Below are 25,408 nucleotides of genomic sequence, written 5' to 3'. Positions count from 1 at the left end.
ACGCTGGCGAGATTTACCTGTTGGCTGGCAGGAATTTATATTAAATTGTAGGACCTACAAACGCGACCAGAATTGTGGCCTGGCAAAGAGCCAGCCGCCAGCAGCAGAGTGAGGTGTTTACCAGAGGCGACACTGTCACGGGGAAATGTTTATCACAAAAAAATGCCGGATTAAATTTGTTTTAAGTTTAGGGAAATAGGGAAGGATTATGGTTGAAATGATATCTTCAAGTCTGTTTTAGAGAATTAGAATTGAACTTAAATATCAGAAACAAGGGTACGATTATATTTACTTTTCATTTAGTATTTAAAGTATTTAAAAACTCACCCTCTTCTCCTTCCAGTTTCCGCATCAATCGCATTGAATCTCCCATATTAAAATACGAAGGCGACTGCGGCGAATCACTCACAATTTACGACTCGGATCACGCGGATCCCGCGAGGATTATCAAAACCTTCTGCGACACTTTCTCGCGGCCCATGGAAAAGGTGGACTTTGTGAGCACTAGTCCTTCACTGTACGTTCAATTCGACTCTAAAACCGGCAGCTATAGCGGTAGCTCACTGTACTACTGGGCGCACTACGACTTCTTTAATAACACGCGGTTCGGAGACCCGGTTCCCAATACCCTCTGCGACGAGGTGATGTATGCCTGGAAACATCCTGGCGGCCGCCTCCGCTCACCGCTGAATTCCCTCATCTTCAAGCGAACGGGCGGCAGTGATGTTCGCTGCCAATACAAGTTTGTGACGGATCGAAGGCTTTATGCCCGGGCCATTATCGAGGTGAATGCGGTGTCCTTCAAGGAGCTGCCGTACAATAGCAACGCCTGCACTCGTTGTCACGAGGAGCGTGTAGATAAGCTGGTCATCTGGGAGGAGCGGGACAAGTACCAGAACAACCTGGCCTGCTTCTGTGACAATATACCGCGAGCGGTGAGGGTGATCTCCTCGGCGGACCAGATGAATCTGGAGATGATTGTGCAGGGCCAGCATGCCATAACGTCGTACTTTAAGAATCCGAATCCCCTGTTCGAGGCCACCTACGAGTTCGCTCATGGTCCTCTGTGCGGACCCATTACCCTGGGACCCTCGCCGGACGGGGAACTGGTCTTCCCATACAAGAAGGCCTTGGCCATGGTGTCGGGTCCGATGGCTCCGCCTGAGCATCATTATCGGCGGGAGAAGTGCATCTGGGAGCTGAAGGTGGCCGCCCAGCGGGACCTCTGGCTGAATCTGGAGAAGGCTCGCTTTGCAGATCGCAGCTGTGAGAGTGCCAAGATCGAAGTGTATCTGGCGGGTCGCCTGGAGCCTCGTTTTGTGGTCTGTCCGGAGAACATATCCTTGGCCAGGGACTTGCCCATTCTGACCACAGCCGAGCTGGGGGCCACGGGCGCCGATCAGGAGCCCCTGCCCGTGCTCATCCAGTACACGGGCGACGGTCAGCCGGGACGCAACATCTTCCGGCTGGTTTGGACCGAGCTCTTCCACCTGCCCCGCAATCCCGACGGCAGCCTGGCCGCCTCACTGCTCCAGGACGGCGGCTGTGACTTCCGGTGTCCCGGCGACACCGAGGTCTGCATTCCCCGGCATCTGCTCTGCAACGGCATAGCCAATTGTCCGAATGTGACGCACACCTCCACGCTGTCGCAGCTGACGCGGCACATCGAGTGGAATCTGGAGCAACTGGGTCTGCTACATCATGCCGGAGAGTACCGGCAACTGGTGCTGCACGACGAATCCCCGGAGATCTGTCTAAGGCGTGATCTCAGCGAGCTTCCCTACGGCAAGTTGGCGTTGATAACGGCGGGGCTGTGTCTCATGTTTGCGCTGCTCTTTGCCATCTTGCGAAGGATGTGCAGGAGGTCGCCAAAGCAGCAGGGCAGGCATCACCTGGAAGAGGATTACTAAGGATCAATTGGTGGACATTTCAGAAAGGGATATTTTTTGCAAATGTTCTGCCCCAAAAAAGAGAATTTTGTGTGAAGTTTTGACACGTGTTTTAAGTGGCGAATATTTTAGACTTGCCATTGTTTGTTCTTGAATTTAGGAAAGCATGAAAGAAGTTGCTATATGATTAATTTATATTTATAATAATTTATTTATATTTATAATAATTTATTTACAAAATCAAAGACTTCTTTAAAAGCCTTTACGCATCTTGTTTATTTAAGTTTAAATACAAATTAAACATTTTGAATTAAAATCAATAACTTAACTGGTTTTCCTTGTGTTTAAAATATTAAATATTAAAATACAATAGAGAATTTAGATGAACTAACAATCTTTTCCTTCAATAATTTAAGCAAAGATTTTTTTTTTTAATTTTTAAACACATATTAGAATGCAGAATAAAATACCTTTGGGGTTTACAAAGAGTCCCCGCCCAGTGCACTGCCACAAACCATTGCCAACTCTTCTTTTAGAAACCTTCTTTAAATAAAATTTAAAATTTCAAATTTTTCCCATACACTTCAATTTTGAATAGGAAAACCCCTCTATAACTATGTAAGTAGCTCTGCCCAGTCGAGTCTATAACTTTCGCTCTACGTGACATCTCTAATGAATATTAATTGCAAATAATTGTACGATAAAAACTATTAAAAAAATAAACAACTCACAAACATATAAATGTTTTTAAAAAACACACATTCACACAAAGAAAATGAATAAATTAATAATAAAAAACATGGAAAATTGTCACGTGATAATTGTTGAAACGAGGGAAAAGAAGGAAAATACTTTAAAAGCGGCATAAAGCGAATAGTTTTAAATTAAGGTAGACAGAGACGATGACAGGAAAAATGACAAAAAACTAAAGCGAAAATGAAAACATTTAATTCAAAGTAATAATAATAATAATAAACAATTGTTGGTGGTTTTTATTATTAGTTATTATATCGATGATAAACAATACGAATAAATTGTACTATTATTGGCAAATTGTCAAGCAAAAACCAGGCATATATACATACATACACATATATACATGCATATGTATATAATGTACGATATATACAATACATAGGGTATATTTTTTGCACATAGATTTACCTAGACCATAAAACCAAAAATTCCCCAATAAGGAAGGCCCCGAATTGTGGCGGGAATTTTAGAGAAAACCCTCTCTCTCTCTCAACGGAAAATTGTAAATTGCAACCAGAAAATGGTTCTCTAGAGTGTAAGTCTATATAGAAGTAGGTTCTTAAGAATCTAAGAGAGTTGGCAGAGCTGTCAAGAAACCAGATTCCCCTTAATTCCACGAAAAAAGAAATTGTTGACAGAAAACTCCCCCACACAGAGCCCGTTTTAGACTCCTTTAAGGTACATCGACCCCCAATAAGATATGTAAAAACCCCGATGAAACATATAAACCGCAGAAAAACCAAGGAAATGTTACAGAAATTACCCCCTAAAACAAATAAGAAGAAATACTTGGAAATTAGGACACATATTTTAGTGTACGTCAGAATTAAATGTATAAATAAAAGTATGAAAATAAATAAAGTGAGAAATTGAGATTGAATGGCTTTCACTTTCACGGGAAATCTCTTCGTTTCGCCAGAGTGGACAGCTCTGCGGCAAAATGCACCTCTGTGCCATAAAAAAGAGCTATCGGAAAATGGAGAAAGGGAAAGCTAAACCTAGGAACGTGAGAAAGTAAAGGAAAAAGGCGGAAGAATGTTGCCAACGCAAGGGAACGCGAAGAAAAGCACCTCATCGCCGCTTTAAACGTCAGCCGGCAGCAGCCGAAAGCAAAGCTGGCCAACGAACCTCTCAAATCCTGTCAAACGCCGTGTGTCGTCGAGCTGAGCAGAGCTACGCGAGTGTTGTGTGTCGAAATCTCAACATCCAAAAAGCAGTCGAAAGTTCTTTGGCTTCCCATCTTTCCTGGTTCTTCTTCTCAAGTTCCCAACGGTTTGTCTTCTTTTTTTTCGCGTGTCATGGAGCGATTCGGAGTGCCACGCGGCAAGCGACCCAGGGTGCAGATTTCGCTGGACGATAAGGAGCGAGCCATTGCCCGCATCCGCGGTGGTGAGACCAAGGCAGGCATCTCCCGGGAGCTCGGTGTCCCGGAGTCCACGGTGCGCGGCTGGGTCAAGCGAGCCGAGCAGCGGATGGCCCGCGAGGCAGTGCAGCAGCCTGCTCCAGGTGAGCTAGGGTTTCGGTGCAACAATATCTCCACTCTTACAAGAATATTCCTCTGCAGCTGCCAATGGTTATTCCTCGATTCTGGCCATTGCCCTGGCCAAGCCGCAGCTAACCATTACCCAAGCATCAGCTACTGCTGCGTCTTCTTCATTGGAGTTGCCTCAAAAGCGAAACTACAATGGTCATACTGTGGGATCTAATCATGTCCAGGCAGCTCCTTCCGTGACCGTGACCCCTCCCGTGCCACCTCCTCTGCCCTTTCCACTGCCTTCGTTTGATTCTACGGACGGCGACTCACAGGTTCTGGGATGGTTGGAAGTTTTCAATGCCGGCATCATGAACTTCACCCTGATCGCCACGGCTGCCCTGCTGCAGGCTCGTGCCCGCGGCAAATCGGATTCACAGCCACTGTGGCAGATCATCAGGGATTACGCGGACGAGGCGGCTCGCAATGTGGCCGCCAACGGGGGTCACTACATAGAGAGCGCGGCTCCACCTGTCATCAAATCAAAGCCTCTGGTGACCAGACTGATGAGAACGACTGCAAGTCCCAGACATCGGCAGCTGCGCCCAAATCGCAGCAGCAAGACCAAGGCGCCACTGCGCCTACACATCACCGCCGAGGACGATGAGGATGGCTTTACGGAGAACGAAGTGGAGTTGTGATTACAACGCTGGGATCTAGGCGGTTTATTTGTAGAAAATGTCTATTGCTAAGGAATTGTTAAGGCATTATTATTAAAGATTTAATTTAATTCCCTATATTGTTTTCTTGGGTTTAATGTTAACAAACTAAAAAAATACTTTAAGGAAAGTAAATACCGAATATTAAATGGAAAAGCATGCGATGTCTTTTCATCTCTATCTTAGAATTTCAGAGATTAGTCCAATCTTGGTCACACTTGAGCTGTCCAGCCATGGCTGGTCACTTTTCCGTAAACTTGTGGAGTCATTCTACCAAAAGAAACTGTGGACACTTGTTTTCGAATAAGAATTTTGGTATTACAAGAAACGCACGAAGAGAAAACTAAATATGAGGCGTAGTACAGGGAATTTAATTCCTTTAAAAACGGTTAATACCAACGTAAATGTAAGTCTGCAAATACTAAATGCAATAATAGCGACTACGCAAAACATTATGCATTCGGAAAATGTTCAAAAAATAAACAGCTTCAGAAATGTTTTAGTAAAAGGCATCTGAATTTCAACGTTTATAACAGTTATCTATGAATATACAACAATAAACCCATTGCCTGATAATTAATATACTTTATTTTAAAATTATAAGAATACCCAGGATCCCCCTACTGCTCAGTCGCAGGCTTCAAAAAACCTTCTGCCAACTAAAGGTTTGAATAAAATGTCCTGCAATTATGCCTTGGCCAAGACAGAGCCCATGGAGGACAGCAAGGAGAACAATAAGGAAAATGACAAAGATATATTTCCTGGTGGGCTCTAAAACAAAATAAAACAAAAGCTAATTACGGTTAAAAATCGAATTCTATTTCCAGAATTAACTGATGAAGCTGCGCCTACTTCTGCAGGAAGATTAGAACACCCAGAAAATACTTAGAATAATAAAAAAGCTATATTGAAAATAAATAGGAAAATCAATTTACTATAAATCAATTCAGAAGATATTAAGAAAACACCAGCTAAAACGAAAAATATTCCGCAAAATATCCGCTGAAAAAATCCCACCTAAAGTTGATCCCAATAGAGACGCTTCTCGGGGCCTTATCGATATGCAAATAAAACGAAATGCCGGCCGTCAATGGGATTATGTTGTTTAAAGCAAATAATTGCATTTTAATTAGCAGCGAAATAAGTGCGATAATTGGCCTCGAGCCGGATTCGGGATTCGGGAGAATCAGGGCTCTGGTCGGGAATCGGTTGACGCTGTCTCTTTGGCTTTGGGCAGGGAGTTGTGGCCAGGGTGGAGAGTGTATGAATCAGATGCGGCTGGCTTTATTAACCATATTATTATTTCATTTCGATGCGTGTCATGCAAATTTTTGCAGCTCACCCTCCCTGACATTCCCCTGGCCTTTGTGGGCAGCCTGTCTGTCTGGCTCCGGCCGGGTCGGGTCTGGTCTGCCTTTTGGCCGTGTCACGTAATTAAGCGGTTTTATTTGCGGCTTTGCCGCACATTAATTGGTCATGTTAAATGTAAAAATTCATTTTCGCACAAAAAAATAAACGCAAAACGTGGCCATAAATGAAATATATTGACGTTTTTTTCCTCTACTAGTATATATATATCAGCATTTATGAAAATGATTCTGTAGTGGATTATAGATGAAGTGGACTGTGAACTGTTAGTTGTGTTTTGTCGGGCAGCGGTCATATCTCTATCTGTATCTGAGAGTTTCTCTTTTTTTTGCTTGCCACTTTGTGGATTTAATTTTTCGCGTATTGTCGGAACCAATCCGACCAATTAGTGTGTTGTGACAAAAGCAATTGGAGAAGCTGTCTGCACTGCCAAGGGTTATTCAGTTAGACAGGAATTTCATATATATTTTTTCCAGATTTTCCACTGATTGCACTTTGTTAAGTGTGTCGAAGCAATCACAGTGCTATGTCTTTTAATTATCGTCGAGTAACCAGCAGAGATAGTATTTTTAGCAGAGGGAGAAATATATTGAAAAGCAATTAATCAGCTTCCAAGTTTTATGACAATTTACAATATGTGTTTGTTATTTTTCTGTTGCCATCTAGGATGCTTCAGAGATCTGTAGGATACCGGAACCTTTTAAGAAAGTATTCCATAAAGTTCCATTAATTTTCAAGCAATTAAATTGTTAAATTCCATAATTGACCCTGCTAATTGGAGCCAGAATGCCAGGATATGCGGTTCCCTTTAAACTTGGCCCACATCTAGGCGGCACCTATCACCCAGGAGCAACCCAAAGACCCCCCCTAACCAGCCACAAACACAACCACAGCCAAAAGGGGCCTCGGTTAAGCCACTAGATATGGCCAAAGGAACCGGCCTCGCGATTATCCACACACAGTTCATCGACGGAGGCGAGCGAGTGGCTTTAACATAAACTTTTTCCATTTTCCTTCGAGGCCATAAAAAATATGGATAAGGGACAGGCAGCACCACAGAGAGCGACAGAGGGGAAGGACTTTCGCCTTGGCCCCCGATGTTAGAGGGAGATTTGCGCGCCGGCCTTTTTCCGGATTTCTTTTGCGATTTTCCCAATCATTTTCGGCGGTTTAATGCATGGCAGGGCGGAAAAGCCTACAAGGCACAGGACGACGACGGCACCGCTCTCTCCTGGAAACGTGTATCAAAGTTGATTATCGTGGAATATTTTTCAGCATGGATTGAGCCAGAGATTTGTGCTTGTGGCCTGACCTGATTTGCGGCCCCGAGAAAAACCTAAGCCCTGGGATTTTCGCCTAGATTGCCCTCCCCAATCCCACCTGCTGTTCGTGTGCCAATAACTTTCATGATGAACTTGTTGAGGAAAAGTTCCCAGTTTCCGTTTGAAGTTCCTTCTTTTGGCTTGGGTGTGGGTTTTGCCAGGGAGGGGAAATGCAACTTTAATGGCCACGAAAACAATAAACGCTTAATGGAACACGGGGCCAAGATGGCGACGTTGGCAAGGTGCTCGAAATTGTGTGTTGAAACGGAAGCGGAAATCATATTGCAGCGCGGCGGCACTCCAACGCCCTCACACATCCACAACCACAGCTGCAGCTGCCATAAAGGTGATTCGCTTTTATGTCCAGTGTGGGAAAGAGGTGCAGTGAGAGAAATTAGGGTTAACAAAGAGAAAATAAACACAAGTGGGGGATATAGTACTTCTTTTAAGTTCTAAGTGGTCCTGGGTTTTTTGTGTGTTCAAAGAAATACACACTAAATCAAATAAATTATCTTATTTTCAGTGTAAAAAAGCGTGAAATAGGGTCGAAAACTTCCCGCCTCCTTTCGCACACGAAAAGGACCCCCGAAAATAAACGCATTAGGTTTTCGGAATTGGAATTGCGGTTGCAGCTGCCGGCAGAAGCCGAATGCCCAACAAGTCATAAATCAACCACGTTTAATTAAACTTTACGCACGGGGCTTCCCCCGCCAAACACCATCTTCACTTCCTCCAGATCCCTCACTTTTCGCTCCTCTTTGCTGAAAGAAGAAACTTTTTGACTCGGGCACTAAGTAAAAATGCAATTAGAAATGCCAGAACGCTGCAGGACTCGGAATGGAAAAGCGGCGATCTGTGGAAATGGCCGCGCCCCCTGCCGCTTTGACTTTCGGTCACGTGGCGGTACGTGCATAACGTTTACTTGCATTGCCGGAATTGTAAACTCGCCCCAAGTGCCCTTAACTTTAAGGTACTCGAGCACTCGGAGGCGGTGCTATCACCTAGATATGGCAGCCATTGCCACCAGCTGCTATTCGGTTTGTTAAGTGCGCCAAAAAATAACCAAAAAATTCAGCAATCACGTTTAATAGCAACTATATTTTTTGGGGGGTTTCGATTACAGATTTTGGTTTGGCAATTTGGAAGGACATTTAAAAGGAAAGGCAAGGAAATTATAGCAAAGAGCAGAAAGTTTAAAAGGGTGATTGCAAAAATAAAAATATTTAAGCAAGTCCTCAGAGATGATAAACCTTTTTATTAATGTTTAAACTTGAGTTAAAGGTTAGTGAATAGAGCCTTCTTATTCTTTTTAACCTACAGAACCCTCTCTTATTATATTTTCCCTCATTAATCATTATAATCAGCTGACAAATTAAGAGCAAATCTTTTGCAAATTTTTAGACCCAATTCCATCAGTTTCTCTCTCTCTCTCTTTTTCAAGACAATCAAAATATTTATCACATTGTTGAAGGAATCCGATTATATAATGAGAATTCCGCAAGTTTCTTTCGAGTTTTCGCTCCGCTTCCATTTCATTTGGTATTTCCCAAAAGAAGCCACAACTTGTTAAAAGCCGCACACACAAATGCACTGGCAGAAAATGTGAATTATGTGGCGGACGAAATGTTTTCTCGCCTTGTGCCACCTTCTCCTTGGCCTCCCTGCAGTTATCACTCGCCACTCAGACCGCGCCAAAGGCTACCCAAAAACACCACCTAAACCACCCCCAAACCCACCCAGCGGCTGTCATTGCGAAGGAAATCACGCAATAAACTAGCGGCGAAAACAAAACTTTAACTACTTTTTCCGCTGGCCGCAGAAACTCAGTGGGAAAACTTTTTTGAAACAATACAATTTATATTTATGCGCCGAGGCGACGGCGATGACAATGCGGGGATGGGAAAGGGACAGAGGGGGCTGGAAAATTGGGGGTGGGCACAACTGACCCAGAAAGCGGGGCGGCGGCCAAAAGAAAATGCTGGCCAGCATTTTGGCAAAGAGCAAAGAGGAGAGCCAAAGCAGGAGAGTTTATTTTAAGTGTTGAAAATAACTTGACCCACTTTTATGCTCTCCCCCTGCCAGGTCCTGCGCCTGATCCTGGTGTTGATAACTGTTTTTCCGGGCCCCCTCCTGAAAAACTTGTCCATGTCCATTCGGGGGGCTCAATGTTGAACGAAGCTTAGTCCGAAACTATTGCCAAAACTTTATAACGAATTAATTGCATTTTAAGGGCATGCAGGAACCAGGGATGCAAGAAATATTCCAAATTTTACATTCAGTTCAGTGGAGTGTAATAGGTCTGGTCAGGTCTCTACTAATTTTGGCTTTAAAGGGACGAAAATGACATCGTTAAACTGTGATTAAAGGATAAATTCGGAGACTAGTACTGGGAAGAACAGGTTTTCATGAGAATTTTATAAAAGGTTTTAATATTTAACAAGAAAGGAAGCTAACTTCGGCACGCCGAAGTTTGTATACCCTTGCAGATTGGTTTCGATGTTTATATTATAGATTTAAATGCTGAAAACACTCACAAAACAGAGTTTCATTACATTTTACCCATACTTATTATGTTTACAGTTTGACAGTTACAGTTTTACATTCCCAGTTTTACATTTTCTCTACATCTACCGATCGGTTTATATGGCAGCTATATGATATAATTGTCCGATTTTTATGAAATTTATACCATAATTCTAGAATAATAAAAAAAGATTATATCTCAGAGTAGATAAACATACGTTGAAAAACAACGAAACTATAATTTTTTTTCCTATTTATTTCTCGACCGTTCCTATGGCAGCTATATCATATAGTCGTCCGATTTTGATAAAATTTTTACCAAAATTCTGAAATAATATAGAATGGCCATATCTAAAAAATGGTGCAAAAATGTTGAAAAACAGCAAAGTTATAAATTTTTTTCTAAAAATTTATCGAACATTTGTATGGCAGCTATATGATATAGTCGTCCGATCCGGCCCGTTCCGACATATATAGCAGTGAGAGCATATAGAAGACTATATGCAAAGTTTCATTCAGATAGCTTTAAAACTGAGGGACTAGTTTGCGTAGAAACGGACAGACGGACGGACAGACGGACAGACGGACGGACAGACGGACATGGCTAGATCGACTCGGCTGTTGATGCTGATCAAGAATATATATACTTTATAGGGTCGGAAACGTCTCCTTCACTGCGTTGCAAACTTCTGACTGAAATTATAATACCCTGCAAGGGTATAAAAATGCCTAAGAAACTGTATATTAAATTGTAATTAAAATAACTTACAATTTCCCTTACCAAAGTCTAATTGTTTTTCGAAAATAATTTACCCAGCCACCCAAAGTTGGCAACTTAATTACCATTTTCAACGGTTGCTCTTGACTTGGCAATACACGAGTATATTTTGGGGGCAACATTTTCATAATTTTCATTTCTGTTTATTGCTGTCAAAGGGTTAATTAAATCGGTCCAAGACGCAGAAGGAGAGACGGAGCCATGTGTAGCGTTTGTTTGCTCAACAAACTTGGCCAGCTTGCTAATTAGTTACCAAAAGAAATCGTATTTGTTCTCGTTTTGTGGTCTCGGCCATGTCACAATCACGAGAGCACACAGCCTGCAATCGATACACAAAACCTTGGCCAATTAACCCCATCCCCCGGGGGCTCCTCTAGCCAAAAACAATATACAATAGCCGGGACGACAAAGAAGTGGCTAGCTGACTGGCTGGCTGGCAGTGAAGGAAGAATGATGGAGTAGAGTAGAGCTCATAATGACCCGCAATCCTTTCAGTCCAAATGAAAATTCCCCAGCCGTGCGTATAATTGGAATTAATACCAAACAGCTAAGGAATATCGAACCAAACTGGGTGGTTAGGGGTTAAGCAGAGGGAGGCGCTGTGAGTGGGTTAAGCAAACGGATAGTTTGTGTGCCCCGCAGGACAGATTTAATGACCGAAATCCAGCTTGGGGCAACCCCTTCTCGACTTCTCCGGCTGAAAGCTTGATTAAATTTGATTTGTCAGCCGACAAAAGAGGTCTCACTGCATGGGGATTAATGTGCACGAAGAGGAATTGGTTAAATTTTCTTTTCTTTGCTGGACTTTAGGTATTTTTAAGGAATTAAATGCTAAGAAAGCGAAAGAAATTACATAATATAGTTTAATTGCAATTATTTCAGCTTAATTACCAACTCCCTTGATCATTTCTCTCAGTGCACGACACACATTTGCTGTGCCTTTGTGTGCGGCTGCCCGATGGGGCTTATTGAAATTATCTGGGTTGAATTAATTCGCTTCTGCTTCGGGGCCGAGTAAATATATTATGATTTTTGGCAACCCGGGCAACCCCCAACATAAGGCACATATTTATTTATGTATTTATGTGCATAAAATCAAGCAATTCACCTGGCTTTGCTCCTCCTTTGGCCCAAGAAGTCTCACTCTGCTTCTTCTTCTTCCTTGCATGCCATTGGCGTTTTTGTTATTCCTGCGCAGCGTTCGAAAGCACATTTGATTAATGGCTTTTAATATTTAATAAGTGTTATGGCATGCGGCGAACAATTAGGCACACAAAAAACACACTTTTCCGAGCAGGCGTAGGCGTAATTAAAGGAAATAAAACATTTTTCACGGAACGACAGGATCGATTTTCCTGGCAGAGTTGCCAGACTGTCGCAGCCACCAGATGATCGCGTCACAAGTGGCAGAGCTTTCAGTGTTGTAAAACACTTGCAATTAGCGGAAGTTAAGTTTTATTTGAAATTGTAATTGCAGTTTTTATATAAATTTAAGAAATTAGTGTTTTTCGATAACTTTATTCTTCAAATCAAACTGAACTAACACCAGGACCTGCACTAAAACGTAGAAAAAGTAAACCAAACTCGTTTGTTTATTGAAAACAAAGAGACCACAGACTTTGTAAATTGCAGGATGACAGCGAAGATGATCCGAGAAGAGTTCCAGCTGGAAATAAATGTATTAGTAAAATACATCACAGATTAAACCTAATACAACACCTGTAAATGAAACTCCCTTTTCACCAGTTCCAGGTCGCTAAATTCCCGCAAAATATCCCCCATTTTGGGGCCACTTCTGCGGGTCAAGTCGTCCACAACATTCATCAGTAGAACTGCACTCCAGTAATGCGTAATTACCACCAATTGTCCCACGAATCTAGTGTAAGACGAGGTTTCTATAGACGCGTTTCCGAACTGAACGCCGTGATAGACCAGATTTACGTTTGTCACAAACATTTTCAGCAATATAAGGGCTATGGGTAGGTCAAAGATGCTAAAAGCCTCACGGATCAGTCTCTGATTTTCGGAATAAAGCTGGAAGAGATTGCGCAGGTTGCTGAGAGACTTCCTGGCCTTGCCTCCGGATAGGACCAGGGAGTTACGCTCTTCGTGGTGCAGCGAGCGGGACAAATCCCTGAGGGCCAGCTGCACTCGCTCGTTCTGCCAGTGGAGGATTACCAGGATCACAAACAGGGACGCCGTCATGATGACCACATAGCTGAATTGCAGGATGTGCACCACTATCATTGTGGCATTGCTAAAGCTCTGATCCGTGTCGATTCGACACAGGATCAAAGTGGCCACCAGGACACTCAAATTGAGGACGAAGAGGTACTGGACCAGCAGCCCGCGAAACCTCTTTCTGAGGCTGGAGTCATCGCCTAGCTTTTTGCACTTCTGGCAATGCTGAAATGTCCTTTCAGCCATTTCCAGGAGCTTCTTCCTCTTCGACCATGTCAAGAAACCACCGGAAATCATGACGAATATGCGGGTTATGTTGGTCAAGTTGAAGGCCCACTGGAGCACCAGGTTCCCGCTCATATAGCTCCCATCGTACATGTACTGGGGAAATGTGAAGGGCAGCAGGACCAGGAGCACTCCATGCAGGCAGGCCGTGTAGACGAGATATCCTCTCTGCCGCAGGAACTTCCGCTTTCGCAGCAGGGCAGGCATCAGGCCACAACCTGCTCCATACAAGTAGAAGAGTTTCAGCAACATGACTGCTTCACCGACGAGGGACGACACACAACTGTCCGGCAATCGATGGAAGCTCCTGCCGTTATCCTGGGGGGAAATCTGATGACTGATGCCATCGCCCTTCATTTAATTATAGTTTTTCCGAGCCCGAAGCTTGGCTAGTAGAGTGGCAACCGTAACACCAACATGTTGCACCCGAAACTGTGTCGCATGTTGAACTTTGTCCACTACCACGCCGTGTTCTTCGGCCTGATGGGCACCACTCTAAGGATACGCTCGCACAGGAGGATCATCCGCTTGGAGAAGGTCTCCTGGGCGTACCTGATCTACAGCTTGTTCGTAGGCACCTGCCTGTTGCTGAACATCTACTTCATGTTTCCTCAGGCCATACTGGACGGTTACACAAAGTCCAACATCGTCCTCCAATGGAACTTTTTTGTGCAGATTGGCCTGCAACTAATGGCTATTTTGGGCTGCTATGGAACCATTTGGCTGAAGCGCCGGGATATCATAGAGTTCTACAAGGAATCACTGAATTACTGGAAGAATTATGGGAAAATAATGAATGCTATTGTGGATAAGGAGGAACTCAAGGAGCTGCAACTGTCGCTGGCCAGGACAATGTGGCAAATAGTGTTTGTTTTGTATTCGTACTTCTTCTTCTCTTCGGTGGTTCAGTACCAATTGCTGGATGTCGTTACCCAATATAGTTTGATGGCTTTAGCCGGAAGGTTTTCCCATTCTCTGCAATTTGTGGCAGTTAAAATGGGTTTCTACGGAGTCCTCATACTGCTAGATCACCAATTTGGGGTAATCAAACTGGCATTAAGAGTCCTGCACAGGGAGAGCAGCAAAAGGAAATGGAAAACCCTGCGTGCCATAGCTAGAATGCACTTGGAAACCCTGCAGCTGGCCCGGAGGATATTCAAGCTTTACGATATAGCCAATGCCATTGTGTTTTTGAATATGTTCATGAGCACCATGAGTATCCTCTACCATGCCGTCCAGTATGGCAACAGAACCATCAAGTCCGACAGCTGGGGCATGATTTGCGGCAACGGATTGGTGGTGTCTAACCTGTTTTGCACTCTTATGCTGATGAACATGCTGGACAGGGTGGTTAGCGCCTGCAATAATGTGGGAGAGCAGCTAAAGGAGTTCAATGATCTCCCTAGGATCAACGGGAAATTTCAGAGGGAGGTGAGTCATCCTTATTGCTTCTTCCTTCTTTTAATCAATATTATCTCCAGTTGGATGACTTTGCCATGCAACTAAGACGCAACCACTTGGTCTACAAAATCTGCGGAATTGTGGAACTGGACAAACCCGCTGGTCTCAGTTATATAGGCTCAATCCTGAGCAACATTATTATCCTGATGCAGTTCGATTTGAGGCGGCAGCAACAGCCAAGCAAGAGTCAGTACTTTGAACATTTTTCCAAAAACAATTCCAAGTTTTAGGATAAGATTAATAGATAATAGGGCTTCATTTTATTTAGCATTAATTTAGAGAATATCAATATTTTTCTAATATACTAATTATTCTTTAAATCAAATTGAACTAACACCAGAACCTGCACTACAACGTAGAAAAAGTAAACCAAACTCGTTTGCTTATTGAAAACAAAAAGACCGCAGACTTTGTAGGTTTCAGGATGACAGCGCAGATGATTCGAGAAGATTTCCAACTGGAAATAAATTTATTAGTAAAATATATCACAGATTAAACCTAGTACAACACCTGTAAATGAAACTCCCTTTTCACCACTTCCAGGTCACTGAATTCCCGCAAAATATACCCCATTTTGGGCCCGCTTCTTCGGGTTATGTCGTCCACAACATTCATTATCAAGACTGCACTCCAGAAATGAGTAATTACCACCAAGTGGCCCAGGAGTTTTGTATACCCCGATACCTTTATAGAGCCATTGGCATAAAGCACCGTGTGATAGATCATGTTTACATTGGTCACCAGCATTTTAATCACCAAAAACACTATGGTAACATCGAAGGTCTGGAAAACTCTACGCAGCAAGCTCCTATTTTCCGCATAAAGCTGGAAATAATTGCGTAAGTCCGCCAGGGAACTTCTACAGCCGGAACTAAGCTCATCGTGATGCACCCTTTGACAAAGATCCTTGAGGGCCAGGCGCACTCGCTCGCTTTGCCAGTGAAGGACCAACAAGACGACATATGCATATTGCAGAACCTGAACCACAATCAAAGTGATGTTCCTGAAGCACTGGTCCGTTTCGATTCTTATCAGCAGCAGCCAGGACACCAGAACTGTGAAATTGACCACAAAAAGCTGCTGTCCAAGTAGTCCTTGAATCCTTTTCGTTAGCTGGGTATTCCCCGATGCATTCTCCAGTTGCTGGCACTTGCTGCAGTGACTCAATATTTCTTTGCCCAACTTCAGGAGTGCCTTCCTCTGAATCCACGACATAACTCCGCCCGAAATCATGGCCGAAATGCGGGTTACATTCGTAACATTAAAGAACGACTCCAGGACAAAGTTTCTACTGATATAGCTCTCCTCATACATGTAGTGGGAGAAAGTGAAGGGCACCAGGAGCAGGAGGACTCCATGCAGGCAGCCCGTGTAGATGAGGTACCATCTCAGCAGCCTTCCCCGGAGAAACTCTCTCTTGGCCAGAGGAGCAGGCACCAGGCCGCAGGCTACTCCATAGTGGTGAAAGGACTTCAGCAACATGTGTGCCGCGGATCAAGGACAACTTGCAACTGCGGGGCAATCGATGGAAGCTCCGCTATCCGGAAATCGGATGACCCAGCGCGTTGACAACTTATCGCCCTCCCAGCGGACCGTGACAGACTTTCACCTAATTAATTCAAAGCTTAACCAGTTAGCCCGCGACCTTAGCCCGAACATGTTGCATCCTAAACTGGGTCGCTTGCTGAACTTGGTCTACTACCACGCCGTACTCTTCGGCCTGATGGGCGCCACCCTGGAGATTCGTTCCTACGGAAAAAGAGTGCGCCTGGAGAAGACCACCTGGCTCTACCTGATCTACAGCTTTTTCATAAGCAGCTTCCTGCTCCTCAACATCTTCTTCATGTTGCCCAGGGCCCTGTTGGATGGATACATCAAGTACAATGTCATCCTCCAGTGGAATTTCTTTGTCATGATTGGCTTGCGTTTGCTGGCCATTTTGGGATGCTATGGAACCATTTGGCTGAGGCGCCAGGACATCATTCAGTTGACCAAGGACTCGCTGATTTATTGGAAAAGATATAGGAAGCTATTGAGGCTTAAAGTGGACAAGAGGGAACTCAGGGAGCTGCAGCTATCCCTGGCCAAGGTGATGGGCCAGAAGGTGTTTGTGCTCTACTCCACCATTCTCTGCTCCACTGTGGTCCAGTTCCAGCTGCTCAGCGTGATCAACAAACACAGTCTACTGGCACTAGCAGCGAGGCTCTCGCATTTCCTCCATTTTCTGGCTGTCAAGATGGGCTTCTGTGGGTTGCTTCTGCTGCTGGATCATCAATTCATGGTCATCCACCTGGCCCTAGCCGCTCTTCACAAGGAGAAGGGCCGTGGGAAGTGGAAGACCCTACGCACCATAGCCCGCATGCACTTGGAAACCCTACAGCTGGCCAGAAGAGTCTTCAGGCTGTATGATCTGGCCAATGCCACCTTATTCCTTAACATGTTCATGACCACCGTGAACATCCTGTACCATGCCGTCCAGTACAGCAATGAGACCATCAAGAGCGATGGCTGGGGCGTGATCTTTGGCAATGGATTGATTGTGTTTAATGTCTGGGGAACCTTTCTGCTGATGAATATTTTGGACAGGGTGTTGAGTGCCTGCAACAATGTGGGGGAACAGTTAAAGGATTTTAGCGATATTCCCAAGGCCAAAGGCAGACTTCAAAGGGAGGTGAGTTGTGGGCTTAATTTGGTTTCCTTAACTTTAAATGAATTTTCCTCCAGTTGGATGACTTTGCATTGCAACTAAGACGCAACCACTTGGTCTACAAAATCTGCGGAATTGTAGAACTGGACAAACCCGCTGGGCTGAGTTATATAGGCTCGATCCTGAGCCAAGTAATTATCCTGATGCAGTTTGATTTGAACCGGCAAAGGCAGCCCAACTATCATCATCAGTACCTCACACAATTGGTGAGGAACAAAACGCAGGCAGAATAAGTTTGAAATCAATCAAATTTAAAGCTATTTTAACTTGGTGTTTCTAAATGGTTTGCATCTCAAATATACTTCTTTAATAAAATCCTTGAAGTCTTGTTACAATGTCATATTTATAGCAAACTTAAGGGATATGAAAATTACCTTTAGATAAAAGCTAAGGATTTTCTTGAAGAGTTTATAGTTAAAGCTTACTTGAAGCTTGTTTTATAGCGGATAACTTAGAAAACTCTCCAAAGGCTCTTCCTTTTATAGCATAAATTCCGCCAAAAGGATATAAAATGTATCTGAATTATTATAGCAAAGCTCAGGACTACGCGAAAAGCTCGCTTTTCATTATTTCAGGAAGGATATTTTCCTATAAAATTCTAAACTACAAAAATACTACTTCTACTAAAAGTATCTTTTACAAGTAAAGTACATTTCATTAACATTAATAATTTAAAGAAAATAATTATATTTTTGCAATATTTGAAAGATTTACAAAAAGTAACTCAACCATATATCTTGTAAGCTATCTGGCAGAGAACCAAGACATTGATGATTATAGATCTGGTCATTTTGTGAACCGAAGAATTGCTCATGTCAAAGAAACCGGCTATATGAAGACGTCTCACGCGCTGAGGCTGCAGTTGGAGCTTTCGATTGAGATATAAAAGTGATATTTCCAACTAAAAAAATATATATTAATTAATTATAAATATTAGAAAACCTTCCAAGAACCCACCTGCCTGGAGAGCAGCATTCCCTGTTTGTTCTTAAGCCCATCACCCGAATTATTCACATACCAAAGCTTGACCACCTTATTCCACAGCTCCAACCACTTGGAGCGGTTCGTCTCAAAGACGGAAAACTGCATCATGAGCTCAAGGTGATGGGTGAGAAACAGAACACCATAAACAACCCCTTTATAGACATGGTAGTTCTGGTCAAAAGACAGGTAAATCCACAATCGAAACAAGGTGGCTATGTTGAAAATATAGGTTGTGAGCAGGTTAAACAGTAACTGCCATTGGAATAGCTCCAACAGCTCCAGAAGAACCGAGTCCAAGTGGAGACAGCGCCTCCAAAGCCTCCGCCAGGCGGGCAGTATCTGCCGGAGACCCATCTCCCTGGGAAGCCCTCTCCGCCGGGGCAAAGCCTCTAGATCCTGAATCATTTCCTCCACATTCTGGGTCATATTTGTCAGCAACCAATTCCCCGCCACCTGGACCATGTACACGGTCAGATCCACATAGATCACCAGAAGGAGCATGATCAGGGAGTAGACAATGGCTGCTCTGTAGTAGGGAAGCAGGCTATTCTTAAGCTTGGAGTCACCTTCGCAGTGCACCACCGAATCCCGAGCCATGATTTGTTGGGTGAGCATGAGGAACCTCGAACTGGTCAGCAGGACCTTCCACAGAGTCTTTTTCCGGCAATCATTGCCCAAGGCAAAGCGAAATCTGTGGAGCATTCTCATCAAGTTATTTCCCAGCCGCTGGACACGGCATCTCTGGATCCAAACACTGCCCATGAGGAGCACCAAGGGTAAGAGCTTGGCCAGGGCCACCACATTGTAGACCACTCCGAACATGCCCACATCGGGGCACTTGTATATGTTGCCCGAGAGCAGCGTAAGGGCGAAGGGAAGGATCAGCAGATAGGCCACATTCAGCAGGAGGCAGTAGAGCACAGTGGGCACATGGTTGAGGACGAAGCGCCGCTCCTTGAAGCTGTAGTGGAGGTTGCACAGGCCAATCAGGCGACTCACTTCGAAGTAGAAACGCAGCAGAGGCAGGTCAACCATGTTGTTGGAGGTTTAAACAGGAACTGAAGTTGAAAGTTGCTGAAAACTGTAAGCTACAGGATCCCCAGGGAGCTAGTTAATGGTATAAATAAGCCAGGACATGCAATATGAGGCTTGGGTTAAACAGAAATCGTTTAACCTTGGCCACTAACTTATTTATATAATCAAGGTTTTCTAAATAATGTCAAGGATTTCATATTGAAGTGCCTTTTATGGTGTTATGAAAAACACATTAAAATAATAATTAACTCTATAAAATGCTGTCTATATATATTTTAATTTGCAAAGTAAACAAGTTAACTTATAAAATATTTAAATGTAGAAATCAAAACTCAAAGGATTTGCAAATATTTTACAGAAATAATAAGTAAATAAGGGACTCAAATCATTTAGAAATATTATATCAACAATTTGTTTGCTTAAAAATTAACAAAATATGCCGGTAAATAATTTCAAAGTATATAAATTCGATAAACCACTATAATTATCATCAATTTAGCTTGCTAATTTAATACTTAATAAACTATAAAAGCAACGAAAGAACGGCTCAATTCACAACTCACTAGAAAGCAAATCAAAGCTGCCTCCCGTTGGTACTTATCTTAAAAATCGTTCATTTATTTCCACTATCTTTTTCAGTTTGCATTTTCCATATTTGTTTTCTCAGTTGTGTTCTTATCAAAATACCGCCGGGTTAGTTGGGGGAGTCGATGTGGCCTTATCTTTATAGGCAGACGGTAGTAGTTGCCGCTGTAAAATGTTAGCTACCGCAACGAATGGATTGATGCCGAATGAAGCGTTGTTGTCCTAGGCGTTAACTAGAAACTAATTGTAAATTCAAGCACAATACATACATAAAAATCACACAACAATCGCTCTGACTTCGTTGTAGGTTACGCTGACTACTAACTATGTGGGAATATACACGAAGTTGGGTTTTGTAGCTGGCTTGAAGGGGGTTGGTTTAAATTTATAGTCACATTAGTTTTGTGGGAGTCTAAAAAGAGGTTCCGTTTGGAATTGTTATCCTTAACTATAAACCCAACCCACCTCAATACAGCTACCTCTATAAGCAAGTGAAGGGATGGTCCACTTGCTCTGTTTTTAGCACAATTGACTACTACAGCTAAGGAATTAAGCCCGCTTCTTACGCCACAATGTGGCTGTTCTTGTTCAGATCAGTGAGCAGCTCGGCATCCAGATCCTCGGCCTCCAGCAGATCGCCATTCAGAGAATTTGGAATGCTGGTGGACAGGACCATGCCGCGACCTCCACCGCTGCCTGTGCCTATGGAAATGTCGTCGGGCGGGGAGTTGCGACGCCTTTCGCGCTCTCTCACTATATGCGGAGCCTCGTTGAACTCGTCCAGCTCATCCATGCCTTGAAAAATATCAAATATAAGATCTAAGGAAATCCCGTTGGTATATAAGAGCCACTCACCGGCATATTTAGTGCCTGCTAGGAGCAGATATTGGCCCGCTCTGTGCGGCCACAGCAGGCCCGTCATCACACAGTAGGCCATGCAGTCTGCCGAGTTGGTAATACCCTGCAAAAGCTTGTAGCGCCACATGGGGCTGACCTGCAGCGCAACAATGGCCACAATGGGCAGGTAGATGAACCACACCAGGCTGGAGGCGCCCAGGTGGAGAAGAAAGTCCAGTTTCTTAGTGGAATGCTCGTACTTCATGGTGTTGCGGAGTTCGTAGAGGAACCACATCATGAAGGAGGTGCTGTGGGGGGAGGAATATAGAAATATAAGAAGGATTTCAGAGGTCTTGAAAGGGAGAAAACCCACCGCAGTATCAGGACTATCCATCCAGGCCAGGTCTGGTACTCGTCTATGTCGGAGACCACATCCACCTCCGTCTGTAAGGAAAAGTAAATATTTAAATTAAAGATTAAACTCTCAATTTAAGCTATCAAAAACTCACCCTATCCCAGATGTACAAGAACACATGGAACGCGCAGTATGGCACCCAGATGGACATGAGTATGATCCATCCCGTTCTGCTTATCTGCTGCCTCGTCACAGCCCATCCTTTGGCCAACAAAAGCAGTATAAGCATAAAGCTGGTGCGGCTCAGTATGTCCAGCACATCGCCTGCCGCCTGCAGCCGCGGCTCCCCCACTCCATTGGCCGCATAGTGGATCAGGTGGGCAGTGATCAGGGCCAAGCTGACAAACTCACTGAGCAGGCTCAGCGTAAACAGCTTGGTCACCGGATGCTTCTGCCGGCGCACCGCGTAGATCTGCATGGGCAGGAGGACTATGTAGACCAGCAGGAAGATGAGGTACATTTCCAGCAGATTCTGCTGATCGTACGAGTACTGATAGGTCAGCGGATGGGCCGCCGAGTGGTTCGGATGGATGTTAACCAAGTGGATGTCGTAGTCGAGGGTGTTGAGGAGCTTGCTGCTCTGGTTGCTCAGTCGCGGGAGGCTCTCGTGGGCATGCCACTGGCAGGTGGTCTGGTTTTGGTAGCAGGCCACCAGGGAGAGGTACCAGAATCTGGGGGAAGAGGGTTTGTTTTAGTGAATTTGATGGTTTAATATAGAAAAGGGCACCATTTGATTTTTCTTTTGTTAAAAATAAGATAAAGAAAGTAATAATCGACTTGCTGGCAAATGTTTATAATGAAAGCCAAGCAGATAATGCATTTATCTTGACAGGAAGTAAACGTTGCTTTATTTGTTTAAGAAATAAACAGATAGTTGTTATATATGAAGCGTTTTTTGTGCATTTTTTACAAAGGGAAAAGATAGATTCACATTTTTAAGGAATAAATAAATCAGGAAAAGAAACAAATTACTCACCTTGGTTCCGCCTCCAAATTAATAACATAGGTAAACTGCGATCCGGGCACCACATTGCTTGGCGCATCCTCGTCGCCACACAACTCTCCTCTCGGACAGGGCACGTGCCTCAAGAAGTCCCTCTTGGCCCTCGGATTACACCTGGAATCGTAGGCAATCCTCTGCAGGCGCGAGAACATGCCCGAGCAGGCCACCTCCCGGCTCCGGTTACTCCTGTTCCCATAGAACTCCACAAAGGTGCTCCTGTCCAGGACAACCAGCGTCAGCGGAGCCGCGTACTTGTCCGGCGAGGTGACATTGCCGTAGATGTAGCCATAGGCGTTCCTCCTCTGGGGATCCGCCTTGTTGAAGCCGAACTTGACCAGGAACTGAAAGAAGTCGGCCGTCTGGAACTGGCCGCTGATGTGCGTGGCCTCGCTGCCCGGCAGCAGGAGGAGGAGCAGGCCCAGGAGCGCCCCCAAAAGGCAAATCCTACGAGGGGCAAACATGTCCTCGCCCCTTATCAGTGTTTTTTTGGCCACTTTCTCGTAGTCTATGCCTTTCACCGCCGCCGCTGACTGCGCTGCCTCGCTGGCAGCTTGACCTTGCCAGGGTGGCGCTTTTTGCATTTCTCTGCAGCTTGCAACGCTGTTTAACAATCTATTTTTGTATATTTTTTTATTTTTTTGTTTTTTTTTTTTAGTTTTGGAAATTTAAGAGTGTGGCCAGATAGCGGTTATGATAAATGGTCAAATTAATGTTTTACTTGTCAAATAAATTATCGATTAATCGATTACAAAAACTTAGCTAAGCCATTCGATTTCAAGTTGTAGTCAATCCTGATAGATGGCGCTAACGGAAAGCGGAAACGGAAGCGGAAAATATATTTAAAAATGTTAAAAAATTAATTTTAATTTAAAGTGTTTTTTATACCCTTGCAGGGTATTATAATTTCAGTCAGAAGTTTGCAACGCAGTGAAGGAGACGTTTCCGACCCTATAAAGTATATATATTCTTGATCAGCATCAACAGGGGAATCGTTCTAGATATGTCAGGAAGAAATCGATTTTTTGGCCATTTTTGCAAAATTTCATTAAAATTTTTGATTTTGATAAAAAATTGAATTTTCAAAATTTTTAAATGAAGTATGCAGATTTATTAACTGTAGAAAATCTTGCACAGAACAGTTTACCGATTTAAAATTAATGCTCTTTTGGCCAAGTTATGATATTTTTAATTTTAAAAAAATCAAGAAGTTTTTAATATAAAAAATCCGATTTTATAATAAAAAATAATATTTTTCTAAGTCAAGGAATCATTTCCGACCCCATAAACCATATATATTCTTGATCAGCATCAACAGGGGAATCTTTCTAGACATATCCGGAAGAAATTTTGATTTCCTAAAATTTTAAATTTGGTATGCAGTTTTTTTTAATTAATAAAAACTAACACAAAACTGCTTTCCGAATCGAAATTAATGCATTTTTGGCTTAGTTATGATATATTTTAATTGTTACCTGCAAGGGTATACAAACTTTGGCTGGCCAAAGTTAGCTTTCTTTCTTGTTAACCATAAAAAGTTAAGATAGAGTTAGCTTTCGCCTTAAAAATAATAAACAATTCCTTTAATTTAAAATCCACCCCTCTTAAAACATAATCCACACATTATCAAGGGTTTATCAAGGTAATTTATCAATTCCCCACTGAAATTTGCAACAAAATCCCAGCAATTTTCTCGGCTTAACTATGACAATGAAAGGTTCTTTTAAAGAAGAAAAAAAACCCTAACCAAAAAGTAGTCTCCAACTTCACTCACAATGCCAGTGGCAATTTTTTAACAATAAATTTCAATAATTCCGTAATTTATGCGTTATGAGAAAATGAGGAACGACGACAAACACCCTTTCAGCAGCCCCCGAAAAACACTTCAAAGTGCAAAGTTTGGCTCCAAAAAAAATCATCCCTTTCGCTTTTATTCATTTAAAATGCAGTCCCAGGCGATGGAGAGAAATTCTCGTGTGGATTGTGGTTTTTCCTCCCTTTTCCCCATTTCAGCAAAGGTGCAAAGACACACACACACATTTCGACAATCCCTTTGAGATTTGATAGGAGGTGGGTGGTTTTTTTTTGCATAAAAAATATGAAGCCATTGAAATGTAGATTTTGCCATTGTTACGCTCAGACGAGAAGTTTGATTCTTCTCGCAGATCTACTGAAGCTTAGCAGCCAGTAATATTTCCTCCGATGACCCAGTTTACTCGAACATTTCCCACTCATTTATTGATGACGCGACAGAATCGAATGAAGGAGCAAAAGCCAGCATAAATTCATGAGCTTTCTTAACTATAGTTTTTCGGCATTTATTTGTTGACAGTCACAGTTCACTCAGTTGTGCGAAAAGTCAAGACAAATACACCAAGAAATGTGATTGTCAGGGGACAAGAATTTAGGGACTTGCCAATAGAACGTAATAACAGGGGGAATTGGCTAAGAAGAACTAGAGTTTTTGGTAAAAGAAATATTAAATTTAATATAAAATTAAGAAAGAGTAATTTAAGGTGAAAATTCAAGGGGATTTGAGGTATATTCGGTAATTTAGAACACAAAATATAGGAAAACAGTCACTAAATTGCATATTTTGAGGCATTTTAATAATTTTATTATTAATTTATTTTACTAAAAACACTTTAATAGAAAATCTTGAGAAGTTTCCCACATTATAAAACTTATTTAGAATTAAAATTAAGTTTTCTGCTATATTTAAAATATTTACAAAAATTCTAAAGAACTCTGACATTCATTTACATTATCATGTAATACTTTCCACTATTTTTACTATAATTAAAGTACCTATTACCCACTTGTTGAATCCCCACTGTACCATTTTTCCACCCAAATAAACAAAGCAAAAGCTACACAGCTAAATAACTTGCTATCCACTACAAAATTATTCTTCAAATATTAAGAGCACACACATCCAACATGTGAAACAAGACGGAAAAAGTTCATTTCAATGTCTGGCGACGGACGACGGAGCCCAATAATAAAATCCGACAAGGTTAGCAAAAATACAAAAGGAGCGCAATTTGTCGTCGTCCTGGCCAGGCTCCCCCCCATTTTGGAGAAGTAAACAG

General features: G+C 43.0%; 9 protein-coding genes across 11 annotated transcripts in view; 4 read left to right on the top strand and 5 right to left on the bottom strand.

The window, feature by feature from the left end:
- Snp (Snipper) overlaps window positions 1-468 on the bottom strand; it is a 102,019-nt gene extending 101,551 nt beyond the window's left edge. Inside the window, exon 1 of one of the 2 annotated variants that reach the window (XM_070283591.1) lies at window positions 328-468. The gene's annotated coding sequence lies outside the window, so the exon portion shown is untranslated. The remainder of the gene's footprint in view (window positions 1-327) is intronic. The other variant, XM_017181732.2, reaches the window with a different exon arrangement.
- The window catches only part of LOC108072216 (uncharacterized), a 63,077-nt gene extending 60,740 nt beyond the window's left edge, over window positions 1-2,337 (top strand). The window contains exon 9 of the mRNA XM_070283590.1: window positions 344-2,337. Coding sequence (XP_070139691.1) covers window positions 344-1,910 — 1,567 coding nt within the window. The 3' untranslated portion in view covers window positions 1,911-2,337. The remainder of the gene's footprint in view (window positions 1-343) is intronic.
- The window catches only part of LOC108085134 (outer dynein arm-docking complex subunit 4), a 178,414-nt gene that overhangs the window by 126,158 nt on the left and 26,848 nt on the right, over window positions 1-25,408 (top strand). The gene's annotated exons all lie outside the window — the stretch shown is intronic.
- On the top strand, window positions 2,896-4,897 carry dany (distal antenna-young). Its single transcript, XM_017163500.3, has 2 exons — window positions 2,896-4,151; window positions 4,210-4,897. The coding sequence occupies exons 1-2, from the start codon at window positions 3,944-3,946 to the stop codon at window positions 4,815-4,817; spliced, it is 816 nt and encodes a 271-aa protein (XP_017018989.1). The 5' UTR covers window positions 2,896-3,943; the 3' UTR covers window positions 4,818-4,897.
- Gr58a (Gustatory receptor 58a) lies at window positions 11,951-14,654 on the bottom strand. Its single transcript, XM_017163369.2, has 2 exons — window positions 12,546-14,654; window positions 11,951-12,492 (listed from the first exon to the last, which is right to left on the bottom strand). Exons 1-2 carry the CDS (start codon window positions 13,647-13,649, stop codon window positions 12,325-12,327), a joined length of 1,272 nt encoding a protein of 423 aa, XP_017018858.2. The 5' UTR covers window positions 13,650-14,654; the 3' UTR covers window positions 11,951-12,324.
- Window positions 13,710-15,002, top strand: Gr58b (Gustatory receptor 58b). Its single transcript, XM_017163280.3, has 2 exons — window positions 13,710-14,723; window positions 14,774-15,002. Exons 1-2 carry the CDS (start codon window positions 13,710-13,712, stop codon window positions 14,981-14,983), a joined length of 1,224 nt encoding a protein of 407 aa, XP_017018769.1. The 3' UTR covers window positions 14,984-15,002.
- LOC108072218 (putative gustatory receptor 58a) lies at window positions 15,252-16,235 on the bottom strand. Its single transcript, XM_017163281.2, has one exon. It carries the CDS (start codon window positions 16,233-16,235, stop codon window positions 15,252-15,254), a length of 984 nt encoding a protein of 327 aa, XP_017018770.2.
- Gr58c (Gustatory receptor 58c) lies at window positions 17,648-20,181 on the bottom strand. Of its 2 annotated transcripts, none has more exons than XM_070284009.1 (3): window positions 20,043-20,181; window positions 18,418-19,502; window positions 17,648-18,361 (listed from the first exon to the last, which is right to left on the bottom strand). In XM_070284009.1, exons 2-3 carry the CDS (start codon window positions 19,477-19,479, stop codon window positions 18,185-18,187), a joined length of 1,239 nt encoding a protein of 412 aa, XP_070140110.1. In that variant the 5' UTR covers window positions 19,480-19,502; window positions 20,043-20,181; the 3' UTR covers window positions 17,648-18,184. The 2 variants fall into 2 exon arrangements, with proteins under 2 accessions (XP_070140110.1, XP_017018853.1); XM_017163364.2 differs by having other exon boundaries at window positions 17,650-18,361; window positions 18,418-19,532; window positions 20,043-20,177.
- On the bottom strand, window positions 19,724-23,002 carry LOC108072376 (uncharacterized). Its single transcript, XM_017163476.3, has 5 exons — window positions 22,293-23,002; window positions 21,411-21,987; window positions 21,275-21,345; window positions 20,920-21,209; window positions 19,724-20,859 (listed from the first exon to the last, which is right to left on the bottom strand). Exons 1-5 carry the CDS (start codon window positions 22,898-22,900, stop codon window positions 20,627-20,629), a joined length of 1,779 nt encoding a protein of 592 aa, XP_017018965.1. The 5' UTR covers window positions 22,901-23,002; the 3' UTR covers window positions 19,724-20,626.

The sequence above is a fragment of the Drosophila kikkawai genome, chromosome 2R (assembly GCF_030179895.1).
Source record: "Drosophila kikkawai strain 14028-0561.14 chromosome 2R, DkikHiC1v2, whole genome shotgun sequence".
Taxonomy (NCBI): Eukaryota; Metazoa; Arthropoda; class Insecta; order Diptera; family Drosophilidae; genus Drosophila; species Drosophila kikkawai.
The sequence above is the reverse complement of the archived record's forward strand: the minus strand, read 5'-3'. Positions and strand labels throughout refer to the sequence as shown.